The sequence below is a fragment of the Typopeltis vanoorti genome, chromosome 15 (genome assembly GCF_054136105.1).
Source record: "Typopeltis vanoorti isolate ZY-2024b chromosome 15, IOZ_Tvanoo_1.0, whole genome shotgun sequence".
NCBI classification, from domain to species: domain Eukaryota; kingdom Metazoa; phylum Arthropoda; class Arachnida; order Uropygi; family Thelyphonidae; genus Typopeltis; species Typopeltis vanoorti.
In genome coordinates this window covers 108,526,985-108,542,941 of record NC_143563.1, presented here as the reverse complement: position 1 = coordinate 108,542,941, position 15,957 = coordinate 108,526,985, and the positions used below count along the sequence as shown (strand labels likewise).

General features: G+C 36.9%; 1 protein-coding gene across 2 annotated transcripts in view; it reads right to left on the bottom strand.

Annotated features, from left to right (window-relative positions):
• Cdc27 (cell division cycle protein 27) overlaps positions 1-15,957 on the bottom strand; it is a 392,586-nt gene that overhangs the window by 154,411 nt on the left and 222,218 nt on the right. For both annotated transcript variants that reach the window (XM_090405839.1, XM_090405840.1), the window contains one exon: positions 7,507-7,679. In XM_090405839.1, coding sequence (XP_090261965.1) covers positions 7,507-7,679 — 173 coding nt within the window. The remainder of the gene's footprint in view (positions 1-7,506; positions 7,680-15,957) is intronic.

Sequence of the window (15,957 nt, the reverse complement as noted above, 5' to 3'; positions counted from 1 at the left end):
GCAACCTTTCTTCTGTGTATGTAGTGTGTGTATTTGGGAAGGGGAGTCTGATAAAAAAAATAAAAATAAAAAATACTAGATATCAATAAAATGTTAACCTATGATAAGTGAAAACATTATGCTTAGTGTGCAACTACCAGTCCTAAAGAGATATTTTACATACTTAGCTCCCAAAATTATCTGATTACTTAATCTTTAATCCACCCATAATATACCAATCTAACCACACATTTCCAAACTTTTGTAGGTGAGGATTTATACTAGTAATGATAAAATTAAGTATAAATCTCCTGCTAAACAAGCTTTCAGTTGTCATCTCTTCCCATCTTATACCGAATACAATTTACTACTTATCCAGTGCATACAAAAATAGATTTTCCAGGCCTAGAGATGAACCATAGCTTGCAAAGTGATCATCCTTGTTTGAAAATGGTGCACTAAGGAAGAGATGAAAAATACAGTGGGTTTTTGGCTGAGAAGTTAGAATGGAAGGAAGAAAAAAGGGATTTCTTGTGGGCTTCTGTTTATAGAGTAGTTAAACATTCAGATAGTACTAATGGCATTACTTGAATACCAGAATAAGAAAGCATGGAGCACATTTACAATGGAACATTTAATAATTGGTGATATCTTCATTTTTGTGTTAAGTTAAAGATGGGTTTGCAGATAACAGTAGTGATCACATGAAGAGAAGAGAAATATATCCAGGTTAGACTGGTTTTCAGAATATTAATTTATGTTGTGCTCAGTACTTTGGATTTAGCAAAATCCTTTAAATGTGGCATGAAATGCCATTTAAGTATTGACATAGATTCACTGTCTTTTGGATTTGTTTTAGCTGGCAAACATTTGTAGTTCTCAAAAGCCATATTTTTGCCCATACTCTTGCTTCACCTCCTTTATGTATATTACCAATCACTAACCTCAAATCTTGTCTACAGATTTAGATCTTCCATAACAAGTATCTTAAACACTAACTTCTTAATTGTTCTTCAGTAGGATGAAATTAATCTAGTGAATTTCAACAAAACAAAAACACAATTCTTTCTTAAGAAAGCTCTTGCTTCACTCCCCCTTATTTTTGATAATATTCAGATCTCTAAGATCAGTTTATTTTATTTTATTTTTTTTTTTGGTTGACTATCAATTCTAACCTATCCTAACACATTCTTAACCTTTCTTAGCCTGCAGAAAACTTGGTATCCACTTTTATTGAAAACTTAACTTTTTGCCTACACAACTCCTCCTAACACTTTACAAATCTCAAATCCAATCAATCTTATTTTCATAATATTGTTCTCATATTTAAGGTGGTGCACCCAAAACTTCCCTAAAAATTCTTGATTATATATAGAAGAGGGTAATCCTCTAATCTGCGTGAGGAATATCACTCTATTCCTCACACACAGACTTCCTCCAGTCACTTTCCCATTGGTTCTCTGTTTCTGCATTATGGCTTTCTTTCTTTTCTTTTTAATAGGCTGGCTCCTACCACTCTTCCACTTGTCTCTAATCATGTTAGAACTAGAGCAGCCCCTGGTCAACATCCATCCATACACAGTTCAACTTCAAACATACAGAATCAACATTTCATCATCTTTCCTTCATTCCACCTACCTCTGTTTTTTTGGAACAGACTCACCCATTCTGTTTTTCTCAATAAGTACCTTTTCTCCTAATCATTTGCCTACACAGCATTATTTGTGTTATAGGTCTTGTGACCTCTTGTGGGAGTCAATAAATAATCTGGAATTTGAATCATCTGATCAAAGTTTCTGAATTAGCAGATGGCCAAAGTAAATGTTTATATGACGTTTCAGTATTTCTGGTCAAATGTCAACTGCTTCAAATGCCTTTCCCTTTATTTTCTGATAGTTTTTTTCCTACTTAAGTACTGGTATATATGTTCCAGATTGTTACTCTTTATCCCATTTAAAATTTCTTAAATACTCCAGACAATCATATATATTATTAGCTAATGTGTCATCTATCATTTCTGATTTCTTTTATAATACTACTCTCAGCTTCATATCTAAGCTTTTTAAATATCCTCCAGAATAATTCTGCTGCCACTGTGATTTCTTTGCAAAGGCTTCTGATGATTTTTGTAGAGCAACTTTTGCACACAGCTTTGCTGTCTCGTATTTTCCTTTTTTTCCCTTAAACTTGATGACTTACTTGCCAGGAACTTTTGATATGATCTCTTCTCTAGGGCTGCTTACTGATTCCATAACAAAGTGCTAACTTTATGCATCCATAGATAATTTTATTATTATTACTATTATTTATTACTTTTTTTAATCTGCAGGTTTTGCCATTGGATTTTACATGTTTCGTTTCTCCAATAACATCTGTAACTTTGGATCTGATGTTAACTAAAAATGTTGCTTAACTGATTATTTTTTAAAACTTTCGCATAGTAAATACTCTCTAAGAGCTCTTTTTCATGTGAACTGATTTATATTGATATGATGGAAAGTGGTGATAGGAATGATTATAGGGGCATTTTACTAGTCCATGTTCTGAACAGAAATTCAGCACTGCTTTGTCATAAAGTCTGCCATTTTCCCCAGATATGACCAAAATATGTGTTGAGGATTTATTTCCTGTTTAGGTCTCCAACAAGAACAAGCTTTTAATCTTTTTTTATTTTATTTTATTTATTTTTTTTTTTTTTTTATTATTGTAACAACTGCACTCTTTCATGACTCAAAACATTCCTTTACTTCTTACCTCCTACAAGACCACAGGCATGAATAAATCAGTATCTACTTTCCTGTTCTGAAATCAAGCCATATCACTTTATGTGAATTTCCCTGCCATTCAAGAAGTTTATCTCCGTACTTAGCATTGAACACACCATAACAAGTCCTTCCTATCCCTGACCCTGAATGCCTAAATATAACATCTGTGAAATACATGTGACAAAGTGGATGAACCATTTTTGAAAACCCAATAATCAGAAGTGTATACTGTGACATGCTGGGGGCTATAGCTACTGCCATAACTCCTTGAGGATGCAAGGCAGTCTTCCAACAAAATGCAAACCCACCCACCCACCATACTGTGATAAATCATTTTGAATACATTGCTCAGCCAATGGATTAGGTGAATGGTGCTACAGTCTGGCTTGAACTGACTTTTTCCCTCTGCTCTGCTTACACAAAGGACACTATATGTCCCATGAGCAGGGTTGCTAGAACAACTGAGACTATGTTTTCTATTTGGAAGGAAATGAAATATCATTTCCACACATGCAGGGTGAATATATGGTATAAACATTAAACTTTCATAAATAGTAAAAAACTGAGTTATTGTGCTGAGTAGTGTGTGTGTACAGGGGGGTCCTCGAGCTATGTCGTTTCGACTTTACGGCGGTAATCCCATAAATAATTAAAAAAATAAATTTCGACTTGAAACAACATGACAAAAATTCAAACGTTGCTGGCGAACTTGTTTGTGAGCGCGGCGGAAGAATACGCCATTATGCGGCGTTTGTTTGGGAGAGGTGGCATCGCTTAGGTCCCAGCATACACTCTTTGGGTACCGCGTGCTTTGTTTACATCCGCTCTCTCACTTATGTGTTTGCACTTTTGTCTTGCACCTTCCAGTGTGCAAGCCAACCACAGGATAAAAGGTAAAGAATTGTTTTCATTTTTTTTTTTTTTTTAAATCACCTGTACAGAATGTACAGTTTCATTTTTGTCATTTTTCTGTACTATACAGTAATTATGTTCTCCTTTTCATTTTCCTATGGTCTAGTTCTGCCTACTGGTTTGAGAGTAGATATGCTAAGCACTTGATCAACCAGGCCAGCAGTAAATTTGTGCTTAATATATATATATATATAAGTTGGTAAGGGATTGCTACAGGATTAATGTTGAAGAGGATTTTCATAAAATGGTGGGAGATCGGGGAAGAACAAGAGGTCATCCTTGGAAACTGTATAAGGAGGGAGAAGTGAAAAACAGGTTTTTTGAATGGAGATTTGCGAATAATTGGAATGCATTGCCCGAAAGCATGGTGTCTGCAGAGAATCAGATAATATTTAAGTTGGGGTATGATGAGCTGTGTGTATGACAAAGGGCCCTCCTAGATGAGTCTTTGACTCCATGGGGTCTTAGGATAATAATCTGTTTCAAGGGATGAAAAACCTGAGCTTATTTTCGTAGCATATGAAAACAAAGCCGAGATCTCAAGCTATCTTTTGTTGTTAAATTCAGTGACATATCTCTTTTGAGTGGGGACTATGAAAATGGAGATATTACTTTTGGATCCATTATATTTCTTCAGATTAGCAGCATAATGTCTACTTTAGATACCCACAAAGAATGACATAATGTCATTCTTTGAGGGTATCCCACACCAAAAATGATTACATTGGCATTAACTTACATGATTTAATAATTTACATTTTCTAACATATATTTCATGTATTGAATAGCAATACTTTTTCCAGTTCCTTGATACTACAATTTACATGTACTGTGTCGTCATTAAACTGCAACCATTTCTGGAATGTTTTATTTACTCAAGTTATTTTTTTAACACAATGCAAACATAGATTACAATTAAGAGCAAAAAACATTGTAACACTGGCTCACCGATTGTTCCTGAAATAAAACAAACAAACAAAAAACTTAGCATCTTGATAGGAGAATTATTTGCCATCTCATAATGAACCGTGGATAGCCAATCCAGATTTGCCAGTGCCATTACATGTATCTAATTTTCTTCAACAATCACACCGAACTACATAATTATACATGGTAGCTCATAAGTCACGAAAGGGTTTAAACATTTAATAACTTGTTTATCAGTTATTTTTACTCTTTTCTTTTCCTGAAGGTTTTTTTTTTTTATTTTATTTTGAAGATTTATCACTGCCCATACCACTAGAGCCACAATGGAACTCCTAAGGCACATTTTTGGCAAGCAATAATTTTCTTAAGATCTGCAATTAACTGGCCACCACATTCTTCAGATCTGACTGCTCCAAATTTCTTCCTATGGGGTTATCTAAAGGAAAAGATGTATGTGAACAGGCATTAGACAATCCAACAGATGAAGGAGAATGTTCGTGCAGAAATTAGGGTGGTGCAGCCAGAAACATTAGCAGCTCTCACGGAACATGACAGAGAAAGGGCCCATCTTTATGAAGCCGAAAATGGAAGGCATGTGGTTCTTTATAACTAGTAAAAAAATCCCAAGGTTCTGTATTTCATTATATAAAAAAAAACTGAATCTTGAAAACTATATTTTTCTCATGTTTCATCTGAATAATATTGATTAGGTGCTGGGATATTGCAATCAACAACAACAAAATTACTTCTTATTACTTACTCCTTATGATACTGTATTTGTTTAAATACAAACACAAGTAAATATAGGTATTGTTTCTGGGAAATTCCCATGTTACTCTTCTTAAAAACTATTATTTTTACAGCTATTTTTGCCTATCTTTGTTTAGGAGTGTACCTTATTTTAACTACATTGGCTCTTTACTCAAGAATTCTTAGGTATTATAAGTGTATTTTAAAGGTAAATATATGCAGATTAATAGAGGAAGAAATTTTGCATATACCTTGTTTGGAAGTTAGAATGTCTTCTTTCTCCCTACTTCTGCTGTTAAAAAAAAAAGGGGGGGGGGGGGATTCGGAAACGTGGAGGGTAGTGTTTGATAAATTAGAAAACCTGGGTTTTTTAAAAATAATATATACATTATTATATTTAAGGGCACTTTTTGGGGAAGGGTTATATGGAAAACCGGGGCAGGGAGAGCATTAATGGAGTGCGAGCTGTTTTTGATCCTGTATCGTCATCAGAACATTATGGGAGAAGCGTAGGGCTATGTCATGACGGTTTGGTGTGTCTGCTTAGGGGGGTGGGTGGGGGGGTTGTGTTGTCACTTATTGGTCGGTCGTGACCTCATTTTTATATTGTGGAGCTTCCAACATTCGGAAATTAGGTAGGGTCGGTGGACATTGAGTTTTCGTCACATTTTATGGCAATTGTTTCCAATATTCTAAGCATTGTTTGTCTATTATTATGGCCTTGTCAATTTGCGGGGTATATTTCTATTCAAGGGCATGAAGTGCTATTTCTGTCTTCCCTGTACTCTATTTTTCTTTTTGATGTTGCATTTTTTGTGCTTAAATATTCTGGACTGTAGTATTTGGAACTGTAACATCCCTATTCCAGCATATTTAAACACAAAAAAATGCAACACTCCTAAAAGAAGACAGGCAAAAATAGCCGTAAAAATAACAAGCACAGTTTTTAGCATATGTGATCATTAAGAGCAAAATAAAAGGCTTGAAAAAACTATTAGTGGCAATTGATACAATTCCCCCACTGGCAATTGATACAATTTCACAGTTCACTGAAATCAAATTCAGGCTTACAGCTGAAAACTGTCTAATCCATCAAACAGTGATATTCTGAAATGCAAAACAATTTTATCTTCATTCTTTTTTTTTTCCCCCCAAGCATAAAGAATTATTTGTTTTCTTGGACATAAAATTGAAATAAAATATGCTTCACTAACTGCATGTTTTGGAACGTGTACTTCTACCTCCTTCAGTCAGGTGACTAATTGTATATCATACAAGAGATTAGTTTGCTCCTCTGGATTTTTTATAACACCATCACCACTACTTCTCATATAAAAAACCTGGGCATTTTGCCAACACCTGAACAGTGCTTCTTTTAATTCATTTTGAAACTACAACTATTCTTGTAGGAAATAAATAATATGCAGCGTACTTTGCTTTTATAGACTGCAAAGCGGATGACAAAAGCTTTATTCCCATGTGCCAACAGTCATGGTGTTATAATGTGATTAGATTGTGAGGTCACAGCAGTACATACATGATACACTATGACCAATTTAAAAATTGTTTAATTAAATACAGGCAGCCCTCGCTTTACGCCAGTTCAATTTACGCCGATTCACAATAACACCAGTTGCCTGCACGTGCTTTCTTACTGTCGTGTGGTTGACTGAGAAACGACGCTAGCAGGCACTCTAGTGTTTACTGAGCTAATACGACGTATATGTATCAAACCTAGTTTTAATGTTGAATCTACCTAATTGTTCTATTTAATTTTTTTTACATATATACGTATTTAAATTGATAAAGTACGTAATTACATATCATGTTTGATAATAGAAGTGCAGAAAAATTAGCAGAACTTGATGTCAAGAATAATGGGGATAGATTCTCCATTCAGGCTATAGTTGATGTTTTCAATGTTTCTGCTTATTTTCATAGCAAATTTATTACAACTGTTATTCAATTTAGTCAGGGACAGGGAATCTTGCAGACTTGTACTGGATTTATTCACAAGTATAACATCAAAATCATTTTAGTTGCTGCATTATTAAGACAAGCCTGAGAACTGAAGAGTTAGAAATCCAAGGAGTATGGCTGAAATATATTAAATTCCTTGAATAAAGAATATATATTTAAGTATAAAAAAACAACAAATACATGAAAAGCATACCTGTTCGTATTCACCCAACTCAACATGTGCTCTTGCAAGAGCTGTCAAAACCCAGCCAGTGTGATAATGATGAGGTGGAAGGCTGTTCATAACATCTATTGCTTTTTTACAACAATAATTACCCAGAAACAACTGAGCTCGGCCTAATTCTTGTAGCAACTGCATAAGACCTTCTAAAAACAGAAATAATTAATAGAATTGCATGAAACTTAGTTTCAAAGAGTTGATTAATTTTCTTTCAGTTGAACTGTATATGATAAGAGATATCAACAAAAAAGTGCTTTGCACTTACTGTGGAAACCGCCCTCCCCCCCATTTCCAGATTAATATTCAAGCTTGATTTGGGTTAGTAGATGTATTAGCTTCTGCCAGCTAATTTTCAAAATAAATGATTTTTTTAGTGCCACAGCTAAAGCTATGATGAGCAAAATAGAAATGAGAATGCATTAAATTTATGTATTAAAGGTCACGTTTCTTTTCTATATTAGTGCTATGGGCAGAGGCTATAATGGATGCCTTGCTCTAGACCAGTATCTCTCAAACTATGTTCTGCAGAAAGTGAATAAGTGTTCTGTGAAAAAATTATCAAAATTGATATGAGCCTGGAATAGTTGTAAATGCTGTAACAGGTTCAAACATTTTTGAAAATCAGGCGCTCCTCAGTTTGCATGTGGATTGTGCTATTAAGGCCAGCGTCTGCAGTTGTTGACATCTCCGAGCACAAGTGAAGTATGGAGGTATCTATTCTAGGAAAAGTGTGGTCACAAGCAAGGTCAATGTGATGCGATGCGCTGCAGCCCAGCATGCCTGTAGTGTGTGCTGTCACATTTTTGCGATGCAATACGGCCTGCTTCGGCGATAGTGTGCACTTAGCTTTACATTGAATACAAGACTAATGATACTTGACTCTAACCAAAATGTTCCATTAAAATTCAGGATTTAGAAAGTGTCCATCATAGGAAAAGTTTGAGAAACACTGCTCTAGACATTCATTTTCAAACCACTTTAATTATCAATTAACATGATGGTAGACCACCGGATGACAATAATCATCTACTATCTCAGGGATGTGAACCACAGTGTAAATATAATCATAATTTAAAATTATGAATATTTTTACAAATTTGTTTATGTTAATATATTATTAGTTTTGGTTTCTTAACACGTATATTGGCTAGCGATGTACCTGTTATTGATATTATTATTATTGTCAAAATGAAACATAAAGCATGTGAAAAATTGATGAAATTACTAGACTTTGATAGTTGTGTCATTTCAATTTTTTATTGTAATTTAAAATTGTTAAGTTTTGACAAGGGGACCCAATATCACTAATCATCTTCATCACACATCTGGGAAGAACACTATATAAGATTAAAGAAGGTGGAGGCATTTCAATAAATGGCATAAGAATAAACTACCTCTCCTTTGCAGATGACATCGTCCTGATTGAAGAAGATGCAGCATGGCTGGAACAGACATTGCAAACACTATACACAGAAGGAAAAAGATATGGACTAAACGTCAACTTTGAAAAAACTAAAACAATGATATTCGGACAACAGGAGTTACGACAGACAGATTTCAACTGGAAAATGTGGAACACTCCACTTATCTTGGATGCCACATGACGCACGACTTGGACCCAAATGACAAAAATTAGAATAGCCAGAGCAACAACTATTTTAAAAGCCATGGACAAAATATGGAAGAGCCAAGCTATAAAGATGCAAACTAAACTGAAAAATTGTAGAAACCTGTATCTTCAGCAGCATGCTCTATGGATGCGAGGCCTGGGTACTCCTGAGAGAATCTGAAAGGAGGATATTGGCATTTGAGAGGAAGTGCTATAGAAAGATCTTGAGAATAAGCTAGATACAAAAAGTGAACAATGAGGAAATCTACAGACGAATACAACCAAAAGAAAACTTGATCCAGAAAAAAATCAAAAGGGAACTATGTCTATTTGGCCATATATATAGAATGAAAGATGAGAGAAAATTAAAAACATTGCTGTTTGTAATGATTGAAGGAAAGAACAAAAGAGGAAGATCAAACAGTGAATGGGGCAATGACATCGTCAAATGGTGCAGAAACTATATACACAAACTGAGTCATCTTCACAAAATAGAATGCAATGGAAGAATCATATCAAGATGGCAGCAGACACCTACGGGCATTAGACCCATGGTTGATGTCATGTTGGAGGCTTAATGGATTTTTTTACAACACTCAAAAAGAATTAAAATAGAATTTAATACTTCCTATATTTCGTCCTAGTCACTAGGACATCTACGGGGATTACAAAAACAATTAATGTAACATATACACAAATAACAAACAATACTAAGCCCGACCACGTGAGTGACACTAAAGTCCTATCTAGGTAGAGCGCCCTGGAATGTAAGGTGAGAACTCTGGTGATGAGTGTTTCCCAAATCTTTGGAAGCTTAATGCAACCATATTTATTGAGATTTGGTTGGTTTTTGAGAGCTGCTGCTGCTTCTAAGAAAAGTCTCTCTTTCTTGAATTTGCTGTGGTGGAGCATGGTGGTTTTCTTCCATGATACCCTGTGGGTGGTGTCCAAAACATGGTCAGCCAAGCCTGAATGGCCATAGTTGTGTTTGAAGATGTAAAACTTGTGTTCCTCTAGACAGATGGATGCTGATCTGCCTGTCTGTCCAAAGTACGCCAGCTTACAGGAACAGGGTACTTTGTAAACTCCAGAGAGAGAGGAGGGAGCTGATCTTTCATAGAACGGATAAGAGTAGCAAGTTTGCGGTGGGGCTTACATGCTGTGTGTAGGTTGTACTGTTTTAGTATCTTGGCTATTTTTTCGGATGTGCCTCGGATGTAGGGTATGGTGATGGTATTTTTAAAATCTTGTTGACGAGAAGGACGGGGAATGGGGGAGGAGTTGATTATTTTTTTGATACTGTGATCGCTGTAGCCATTGGAGAGGAAAGTGCTGTGTATGCGGTTAAGCTCAGTAGTGAGGGCGGTTCCACTGGAACAAAGATTGTGGGCTCTTTTGGTAAGAGTTTTAACAATGCCATATTGTTGCGAGGGGTGGTGGTGGTGGGAGAGTTTGTGAATGTATCTGCCTGTGTGTGTTTGGGTTTTCTGTATACAGTGAAGGTAAGTGTATCATTAGGCAGGCGTGTGACTAAGGTGTCTAGGAAGGGTAAACAATTGTTCTTTTCCTTTTCCATAGTGAACTGGATTCTTGGATGTAGACTATTGAGATGACTGAGGAAGGAGTCTAACGTGTCTGGGCCATGAGGCCAAATAGAGAACACATCATCTACATATCTTAGTCAGATAGAAGGTTTGAGTGGGGCTGAGTCTATGGCTCGTTTTTCGAAATCTTCCATATAGAAATTGGCAAGGGGGGGGGAGGGGGAACCCATGGCAGTTCCCTCTATCTGCTTGTAGATTTTGTTGTTCCAAGAGAAATACCCAGAGTTAATGGCAAAGGAAAAGAAATCTAAGATGTCAGAGGGAAAAACGTTTTCTAAGAGAGATAAGGTGTCAATTAAGGGAATATTGGTAAACAAAGAGGAGATATCAAAGCTTACCAATATGTCTGTCTTATTCAAGGTTAAATTTTCTGTGAGGGCTTTAAAGTTTATTTTTTATTTTTTGGAATTCTCTCTGTGCGGAAGTTTCCGAAATGCCAGAGAGAGAGAATCGACCAAAGTTCAGGGTTAGGAACGGTGGAGAGCTCTGAATGTAAGGAGCCAATGGCGGCGTTCGTCACTGCGAGGGTAGTACGTGTAGAGGCGATTTGCTCGCGGAGTAATGCCCGGCTGGCACAGTTATATATGCGAAGTGCTTTTTTGGAATGGAAATTGATCTTCATTTTAACGCAGTTTGGTATCATTCTTGTATCCCGACATCGTTTTAAAAAGGCCAGCCTATTTAGTTGCCTAGATAGTCGTAGTTTTGACTTACCGTATTGCTTGGATTTGCGTGCTAATTCTTCTCCATGGATGATTAGAATACGTGTGTAGAGGCTTACTGCGTGAAAATGAAGATCAATTTCCATTCCAAAAAAGCACTTCGTATATATAACCATGCCAGCCGGGCATTACTCCACGAGCAAATCGCCTCTACACGTGCTACCCTCACAGTGACGAACGCCGCCATTGGCTCCTTACATTCAGAGCTCTCCACCGTTCTTAACCCTGAACTTTGGTCGATTCTCTCTGGCATTTCGAAAACTTCCACACAGAGAGAATTCCAAAAAAATAAAAAATAAACACATCAAGAAATATAGCAACCTTGTGAAAAACAAACCACAACCACAAATTCAACCGCTCCAGACAGTAATAAACCTCTCTTTCAAAAGGCTCAACGACGATGCCGTCAGCGCCCTTTGCCTCGGCCGTAATTTTGCCGTTGCTCCGAAGGAAGTGCCGGTGCTTGACGTAATGGTGAACATCGAACGTGGAATCGGTCACTTACCGTCGGAGATAGCTAACAACATCAGACTTGACGTAGCCAACATCCTCGCGCATTCTTCGCCGCCGAAAAGAAATTTATCATATGCCCAACGCACGGCTCTCCTGAAACTACGTAAAGAAAAAAGTATCCTCATCACCAGAGAGGATAAGGGTAATGCCACAGTCGTTCTTTATACCAGTGAATACAATCATAAAATGAACATTATCCTCCGCGATCGCGCTACCTACATCCCGCTAGAACACGACCACACAAAAACACAAGTTAAGAAACTAAAACTTTTACTCAAAAAAGTATCTTCCTGGCCCCCTGACGTCACGAAAAAACTTAAACCTTTCCGCTCCCGTCCCCCCCCCCGAATATACGATTTACCAAAAATCCACAAACCCAATTCCCCACTCAGGCCTATAGTAGATGCCACCAATGCACCTTGCTATAGACTATCTAAACAGCTGGCCAACTCTCTGATCCCCCTCACCAGAAGGTCCCCTTCCTATATAAAAAACTCGACCCACTTTAAAGCCCTCACAGAAAATTTAACCTTGAATAAGACAGACATATTGGTAAGCTTTGATATCTCCTCTTTGTTTACCAATATTCCCTTAATTGATACCTTATCTCTCTTAGAAAACGTTTTTCCCTCTGACATCTTAGATCTCTTTTCCTTTACCATTAACTCCTGGTATTTCTCTTGGAACAACAAAATCTACAAGCAGATAGAGGGAACTGCCATGGGTTCCCTCCTCTCACCCCCCCTGCCAATTTCTATATGGAAGATTTCAAAAAACGAGCCATAGACTCAGTCCCACTCAAACCTTCTATCTGACTAAGATATGTAGATGATGTGTTCTCTATTTGGCCTCATGGCCCAGACATGTTAGACTCCTTCCTCAGTCATCTCAATAGTCTACATCCAAGAATCCAGTTCACTATGGAAAAGGAAAAGAACAATTGTTTACCCTTCCTAGACACCTTAGTCACACGCCTGCCTAATGATACACTTACCTTCACCGTATACAGAAAACCCCCACACACACAGGCAGATACATTCACAAACTCTCCCACCACCACCCCTCTCAACAATATGGCATTATTAAAACTCTTACCAAGAGAGCCCACAATCTTTGTTCAAGTGGAACCACTCTCACTACACTGAGCTTAACCACATACACAGCACTTTCCTCTCCAATGGCTACAGCGATCACAGTATCAAAAAAATAATCAACTCCTCCCCCATTCCCCGTCCTTCTCGTCAACAAGATTTTAAAAATGCCATCACCATACCCTACATCCGAGGCACATCCGAAAAAATAGCCAAGATACTAAAACAGTACAACCTACACACAGCATATAAGCCCCACCGCAAACTTGCTACCCTTATCCGTTCTACGAAAGATCAGCTCCCTCCTCTCTCTCTCTCTCTGCCTGGAGTTTACAAAGTACCCTGTTCCTGTAAGCTGGCATACTTTGAACAGACAGGCAGATCAGCATCCATCCGTCTAGAGGAACACAAGTCTTACATCTTCAAACACAACTATGGCTTGGCTGACCATGTTTTGGACACCACCCACAGGGTATCATGGAAGAAAACCACCATGCTCCACCACAGCAAATTCAAGAAAGAGAGACTTTTCTTAGAAGCAGCAGCAGCTCTCAAAAACCAACCAAATCTCAATAAATACGGTTGCATTAAGCTTCCAAAGATTTGGGAAACACTCATCACCAGAGTTCCCACCTTTCATTCCAGGCCACCTACTACTGCCCTTAGAGGGTGCTCTACCTAGATAGGACTTTAGTGTCACCCACGTGGTTGGGCTTAGTATTGTTTGTTATTTGTGTATATGTTACATTAATTGTTTTTGTAATCCCCGTAGATGTCCTAGTGACTAGGACGAAATATAGGAAGTATTAAATTCTATTTTAATTCTTTTTGAGTGTTGTAAAAAATCCATTAAGCCTCCAACATGATGTCCTCACAGCACTTAAGCCACTACACACATGGTTGATGATGATGAAGGTTTGAAATATTTGTTGTGTTTTATGAAGACATTCTCAGTAAGCTAATGGAGACAATGTGTCAGCCATTATACTTAGCTTCTCGCTTGCAGTTTACATGGAGTGCACATGCTCACCAAGGAGTTTATGGGTGAATGCCAGCTTTTGATTCATTATATTTGTAAATATAATGTAAATATAAGCATCCATGTGAAATTGCAAGTTATTCTTTCAATTAGTTTGTTTTATACAGCTGACTGAAGCAAAAGTGTTCTCTGTATCCCTTGAAATGGATAAAATTGAGTATCGTGCGGTTATAAAATTCTTTGTAAAAGAAGGTTTAACGGCAAAAGAAATTCATTCAAAGTTCATAGAGGTTTATGGGCACCCTTCTCCTTCGTTTTCAACAATTAAGAAATGGTCTATTAGGAAAATTTCAAAAAATTACAACAATTAGGAAATTGCCTAGTTTAAATGTGGCCGTACCAGGCTTGAAGATGATCCACGTGAAAGATGTCCAAAAAGTGTAACACCAGAAATCATTGAACAAGTGAATGATATGGTATTGGATGACTGGCGAGTCAACGTGAGTGAAATTGCTGAGACTATAGGCATTTCAAAAGAATGCATAGGATATATTTTGCACAAAGAATTGCAAATGAAAAAGCTTTGTGCAAGATGGGTGCCGTGCTTGCTCACAGTAGATCAGAAACGTACTCACATGAAAATCTCTAAACAGTGCTTGGAGTGTTTTAACAAGAATAAAACTGATTTTGTGCATCGATTATTACTATGGATGAAACTTTGATTCATCATTACACACACAAGAATCCAAACAGCAGTCAAAACAGTGGACACAAGCAGATTGTTCAGCACCAAAGAAGACAGAGTCGGTTCCATCAGCAGGAAAGGTCATGGCATCAGTGTTTTGGGATGCTAAAGGCATTTTGTTTATTAATTATCTTGAAAAGGTAAAACAATAACTGGGGAATATTATTCTGATCTTTTAACCAGACTAGACGAAAATTTTTGTGAGAAAAGACCTGGTTTGCAGAAGACAAAAATCAACTTCCATAAGGACAATGCCCCTGCCCACATAGGTGTTTTGGCAATGGGAAAATTAAGGGATCTGCACTATGACTTGTTGGAATATCCACCCTATTCCTCCAGATTTGGCTCCCTTTGAATTCTATCTCTTTCCAAAACTAAAACTCTTCCTCGCTGATCAGCGTTTTTCTTCGAATCAAGAGGTGATTGCAGCTGTAGAGGGGTATTTTGCAGAATCTTACTGAGAACCACTACAGGGATGGGATAATGGTGCTGGAGTATCGCTGGAATAAATGTATTATTCTTGAAAAATAAAAATAATTTTGAAATTATAAATTCATTTTTTCATTGTTAGGCTGAAAACTTTTCAGACCAATCTCGTATACCTTCTGAAAAGATTAATATACTGTCTTTTTTTCTGTGAACTTAATTTACTTATTTCACCTAATAACTTATGAGTAGTGGAAAATGTATCTACTACTGTTTCCATGTACTCATTTATGTTATTGTATCCATATTAGGAATGAGTGAAACAAGATCATTAGGAAAGATTGGATCAAAACCAGATCTGCATGCTAATGGTTGAAAAGATATGTGTTCCAATCATTCATTTCAGCGTTAGCCAGATTAGAAAGTATTTGTTTTATATACTTAATTTTACTTCAGTCTTTCACACAAACCATGACACTGTGGGTGGTAAAATGTAGTAAAAATCTTCCTATCACTGAGTAATTTCCAGAATTGTAACAGTTCAGATGTAAATTTTGCTCCTTGATCTGAAAGTCAGGTCTCGGGAGTTCCATATCTACAAATAATCATATTCAAGAACTTTCTTACAAGTCTTTGCGGTTTGATCCTTCATTGAGACTGCTTCAGAAAATCTAGTTAGCATATCTATGGCTACTAGAATATACTTATTACCTTTTTTAGTAGTTAGCAATGGAC